The following is a 6,000-nucleotide window of genomic DNA, read 5'->3' as shown; positions in this document are numbered from 1 at the left end:
ACAATGAATGAAATTGAAGCAACTAAATGTAATTCAGTCATCATTTTTATTATTTACACTTATACATTTTTCCTACTGTGACATGTGAGAATCTTTTCTGTGAAAAAAGGCCTATTGGTTTAGCTGCTAATTCAATTGTTTCAAAGCACCTGTGAGAGTCTGCATTGTCAAACATGTCGGTGCCACACTATATAAAGTGCACGGATTCACCATTAATGTCCTAATTATAGGTCAGGTTCATTTTTATTAACTATAAATGAAAAAAAAGAACAGGAGGTGGCAGAGTTTTGCACAAAAACAATACATTTATTCAAGTGTTCTCCAGCACAAGTACATACGGAGCCTTTATGTTCTCTCTGGACACTAAACATAAGTATGGGGAAGGGGCGGGGGTAGGGGTGGGGGTGGGGGGGTTTCAAAGTGGAGAATGACTGCTACATTTGCTGTACGAACTGGTCTTGAGGAAAAAGCATATAGGCCATAAACAGTTATGACAAAGAAAGTCACACAGAGTGTCAACAGTATCACCGAATATAGAATTATTGACCTGCCTTGAACAGTGAAATGAAATGTTGTTGCTGATAAAAAAAAAAACAAAACAAAAAAAACAAAAAAAAAAAAACAAATAAGCATCAATTTAAAACGACATTCTGAAAACAGACATGGAGAATATTACGGCATGGAATGTAGGATTAAGAAGCAATGCGTATTAAGCATACATTATGCTACAGTAAAAGTTATTACCGTTTTTTTTTCTCACACGATTTTCCCACAGATAAGCACCAACTACAGCAATCTCTAGTCTAAAACAATATAGGAAACCTTTCATTATTTGTTATCCTTATTTTTTCAAGTACAAAGTTAAAATGCCTTTGTTAATATATTTATATGAGTGAAATAATAGTTCTTTTCCATTACTACAAGGAACTTAAAAACAGTCATTGTCAAGACATGTTTATTTCTCTTCCAATCAAATATATTTTTCTTGATTAGATAAAATGTTTAGCACCATCGGAAAACACCTACAATCCCTCTTTTTAAAGTCTTACAAAAGAAACAGAAGCAAAAAACACCACCATGTAGGGCTGTGCAGTGAAGTTGAGACCGTTCATCTTAAAGCTGTCCATAGGCCACTATTAAGATCACATGACATTAAATCTGGATTCACTTGACACAAACAAATCAGTACGAAAAAAGTAGACTTGGAGTCTCCCTACAGCTAATGCTCAAAGCAAGTTTTGAATCAAATTTGTCACTTGATTTTTATTTTTAACCTAAGATTTTTTTTTTCTAATTTGATGATATATATTAGCAAAGAATTATATTTGTACATCTCATACGTAATTAAAAAAAAAAAAAAAAAAAAAGATAAAAACAAATTGAAAACAGCAACCGGAAAACTCTATGTACAAAATGTACAAACATGAGGGGATGTAATTATCATAGGAGGAGGGGGGTAAATAACATCTGGTCAAAATATCACAAAGCACAAGGACTCATATTGAGCCCTGTGTGCATGGACAAAAATGATGGCAATAAGGTCACTTAAGAACTTAATTACATTAAGAAATTAAATTTCAAATTTTGAATCTTAAATATGATATAGATAAGCGATAGCATCTGTTTTTATTACCCTCTTTACTCTTTGAGTGCTGACATCTCGTCAGCCACTGTGTCAGTTTTTCGTTTTGACAAACTGAAGCCTAAATCCTCCATGTTTAGCTTAGAGGTTACAATCAAGAGAATTTAGTTTGTGAATGTAATCCAAATTTGGATCAGCACTTAAATTTGTCAACATGACGACTACGGTTTATCAGGGAAATGGCCGAGGGCCAACTGTCCTTCACAAGGGACAAAATATTATACAAAGCATGTGACATAGTTCTTGAACTCTGTCTTACATTTTACAATCTCAATAGAAATAGACGTTCTTTGAATCTGGGTAGTAACATACTGTATCGCTGCTTTAAAACAGAGAACAATATGGATGATGGAAGAAGGGAAAAGGGTTCGGGGTAGCAAATGTCAATCCATCTACTGTACAATGAGTCAAATAACATGGGTTTCACATATCAAAATCCATTCTTTCACTTCTGTTGGCACAGCCCTACTGTATACAAAAAGTATTACACGAGGGTAGATCAGTTCACATCATAAAACGAAACAAAAACAATTCACAAGAACCAATATTTTTTTTTTAAAAATATCAAGAAAAAAAAGAAAGTATACATATAAAAGTGCTTTATAATGTTGATAAAACAGCACAAAATTGCTATAAAAAGGTAGAAGAACTTTGTGAAGCCGCACCATATTGTTGAGGATTTGCACCTGACAGTTTTTCAGTTTAGAGAGGTGGTAGTTGAGGAGGAGAGTTACCCGGCCTGGCCACCCTCCCTCCAGCGACCACGCTTACTAACAGTTGTACAGTAATGTCATTGGTCAGGATGAAACTAGAAAAAAGTAGCTCACCACAGACTTTGATCTTAAGTTTTTTTTTTTTTTTCTTCGAATGACAGAAAACATCATTTCCCATGTGGCTAGCTTCACTTTCTGTTTGTGCAGATCCAGGCAGTGAGCCTGAATGTAGCAAGGCTGAGAGATTAAATGAGCACCAGTAAAAACTGTATAAAAGCTGTAAAATGCAGAAAAGAGGACACGCTCTATTTTGCAGTCTACTGTCTGTCACTTCTCTGTTTCCTGTGAAGTGAACAAAACGGCACAGAACAGAATTTTTTTTTTTTCATTAAGTGTAAAAACATCAAACACAAGTTTTTCCAGCAACAGGTTTAAGAGCTCCGTATTGTCTAAAGTTGTAGTGCCACATGGGCTATGATGTTTCTCATCATCGTGGAGCACCATGGTATTGTAACCATATTACAGTAGTACCTTTATTACCTTCAGTTGTGTATAGAAACTGTAAACAAAGAGGTATATGTGATCTGGTGTTTTGGATTCTCAGAGACACAGCTCTCCTGACACTGAAGAAAATCTGCTTTCTCTTCACATCTCTGTGAGGCTCAGTAGCTGGAAGCATGGCTGCACTGCAGGTGGGAATCTCGCAGCCCCCGACGTACAGTACGCTCACACAGCAGAAACATTTCACATATCTCAAAACCATTTCCTATCTGTCTGGTGTTTCCCATCGCGTTACCGTCTCTTTTAAAATACATGTTTAGCACTTTTCTGTCTCAGTGTCTTGAGAAGAAAGCATAGTCTCAAGTATAGCTTGCACAAACAAATCAACAATACTTGATAACACTGCTAAAAGGTAAAATGACATATCAAAATTAAATAGAATAAGAATTACAATTCAAATACAAGAAATAATGTGAAATCTACGTCAATGTTTTCGCTTGCAAATTATACAAGAGTATAATTTGAGGATCAAGGCTCTTATTTCTAGTCACAACATACAGTTGTAGTTCCTAAATGGTTCAGAGCGAGTGCTCTTGCTGCTCAAACACAGGCAAAGTAATCTTTGAGTGGTGCAAACAGGTGGCGGATGACCGGCACGCTCCAGGACCTGCCGAGGAGCCTCTGCCTTGCCAGTCGGCTCATGTTGGACACGTCCGTATAGTGGACTGGGAAGCCAAAGATCCTGGCAGGGAAAACAGCCACACCAGCAAATATAGAAACAAACAGAACAGACAGGAGGGCAGACAGACAGATAGCCAATTAAGGAAAGACACAGGAAGATCATGTTGAGATTTTGATCTCTGAAAGAGTAAACAAAGGTTGTTTGAAGGACGGTTTTTATGTTCACATACCTCTCCATCTCAGTGCACCAGAGTATGTCTTCCTTCTCGTTCATGAAGACAGGGAAGTGCTGGTCCTTGCCCTGCTTGATGGAATTAGACCTGGTGGTGATGGTCCTCACCTTGTCAAACTGATGGAGAAAAAAGGAGGGAAAACATTAGTCCACAAATACAACTCTGTTTCTTCCTCCCTTGTTACACATCAAAGCTACAAAACCTACAAATTTTACTCTTTCATCGCAATTAAGATGGTTTGGTAAACATCAGGGTCCTATGTGGACTTCACTAACCTCAACTACTCAGCTCTGTAACCACTGGACATTGTGGGTGTATGTGATGTGTTATTATGTGTAGCTTTGTATTTTGTATAATGTGTCCTGTGTGGTTTTTTTTTGCTTTGTACTGTTTGTTATTGTGCTGTTATATGTTTTAATTGTAAGGGACTGTAGATGAAAATTAGCTTTAAGCTAACTCTTAAGCTAACATTTATGTTTCACACTGTACATGGTCCCATTAAATACAACACAAAAACATGATTTCTCAGTACCGCTTTCTGCCACTGGGAGCCACCAGAGTGTGCAGTCGCTTACTCCTGCTCTGAGCTATCTCATCAAATCAATAAGTCATGTGTGTTTTGTTTTGGGGTTGTTGTTTTTTTTTGGACATGCATCACTCAATATGATATCCTACAAACTGAAACTCTGATGGTTTCCATGGTTTTTAAAGCTAGAGATGCCAGAAAAAAAGATAATTTCTCTTGCTTTGATCAGGTAACAAAATTTTTTATTTTTTTTTTCCAAAGAAATGAACATTGCAAAGTTGTATGCAGGACATCCAGGATGCCTCAAGTTCTTGACATTTCACCCAGGTGATGATGCATGCACTACTTGTTGTCGTTTATTTTGTGAAACCAAATTATCACACAAATACCTTAGCAGTCCTGCCGTGTTCTAAACAGTCCTGGAGGTCCAGCCTGTCGGTGTACATGGCAGACAAAGGCCTGAAGAGGAGAAAGAACAAAAACCGCACATTATATTTAGACATATGAATTTGGACTTCATTTATAAAAACTGCCATGCCGTTGCAGAATGTTCATTTTGTTGCTTGTGGTCTGGTTAGCCATGAATGTATGGAGGCGGATGTCATGTCGAGAATGTTGTACAATGCATTCCTGTGTCAAAATAACCCTTTTCTGCATCCGACTGGATGAACACACTGCTTTTTGGGAACTCATTGGTCTTTGCTTTTCATTTTCTTTTTTTTAATTCTCTTTTTATTGAGATGGATATTCATATATCCACCAAACATTTTATTGTCTATTATACATTTTTCTTTTTTTTTAGCATGAAAGATATCCTCAAAAAAAAGGGAGAAAGATAAAATAAAATAAAAGGACTGATTTCAAGATACTGTATATGCATAAACACATACATATGTACACATCCGTATATCCATACTTACCACTTAGTATGGATACTAAGTGGGGCAGCTGTTGTTCAGGAGGTAGAGCTGGTCATCCATTAATCGGAAGATCGGCGGTTCGATTCCCAGCTCCTTCAGTCAGCATGTCAAAGTGTCCTTGGGCAAGATACTGAACCCCAAATTGCTCCTAATGGCTGTGCCATCGGTGTATGAGTGTGTGTGAATGAATTAGATTCCCCTCCTGATGACCTGTTGGCACCATGCATGGTAGCCATCAGTGTATGAATGTGTGTGTAAATGTTGGCATGCAGTATAAAGCGCTTCGAGTGGTCGTACGACTAGAACGGTGCTATGTAAGTGCAGTCCATTTACCATATATTATATATATATATATCCATCCATAAACTTTCAATCAGTCATTTAAATTAAATAAAGAAAATGAAAGCACAGTGAAGAATATTTTCGATTCTTCCTCCTTTTTTTTATCCATGTACCTACACGTACCCTGCACAATACCCCAAACAGTACATTTTTACTTCTGTCAGAGTAGAGATTTTTAAATGTTTCCAGTGTAGCAAGTAAAAGAACATTTCAAAATCTCCAGCGATGACCAAAAGACCAAAGGGGTTCTCTGATTTACGCACTCTATCATATTAAGTCATAAAATCATATAAAGTCTGACCTAATAGGTGATAATATATTCAATCTGATTTACTCAGATGCTATTAAATTTGTCAACTTCTCCACCGTATATATTATATTATGTATTACATCAGTCCAGTCCTCAACCTTAGGTACATCTGTCTTCAGCCATTTTCTGGTA

General features: G+C 36.9%; 1 protein-coding gene across 5 annotated transcripts in view; it reads right to left on the bottom strand.

Annotated features, from left to right (window-relative positions):
- Positions 1-293: 293 nt before the first annotated feature.
- Positions 294-6,000, bottom strand: part of dnmt3ab (DNA (cytosine-5-)-methyltransferase 3 alpha b) — a 54,832-nt gene continuing 49,125 nt past the window's right edge. For all 5 annotated transcript variants that reach the window (XM_044374282.1, XM_044374281.1, XM_044374283.1 and 2 more), the window contains 3 exons: positions 4,686-4,755; positions 3,768-3,886; positions 294-3,598 (listed from right to left, as the gene is read on the bottom strand). In XM_044374282.1, the coding sequence (XP_044230217.1) occupies positions 3,457-3,598; positions 3,768-3,886; positions 4,686-4,755 (331 nt within the window). In that variant the 3' untranslated portion in view covers positions 294-3,456. The remainder of the gene's footprint in view (positions 3,599-3,767; positions 3,887-4,685; positions 4,756-6,000) is intronic.

The sequence above is a fragment of the Thunnus albacares genome, chromosome 15, assembly GCF_914725855.1.
Source record: "Thunnus albacares chromosome 15, fThuAlb1.1, whole genome shotgun sequence".
Taxonomy (NCBI): Eukaryota; Metazoa; Chordata; class Actinopteri; order Scombriformes; family Scombridae; genus Thunnus; species Thunnus albacares.
The sequence above is the reverse complement of the archived record's forward strand: the minus strand, read 5'-3'. Positions and strand labels throughout refer to the sequence as shown.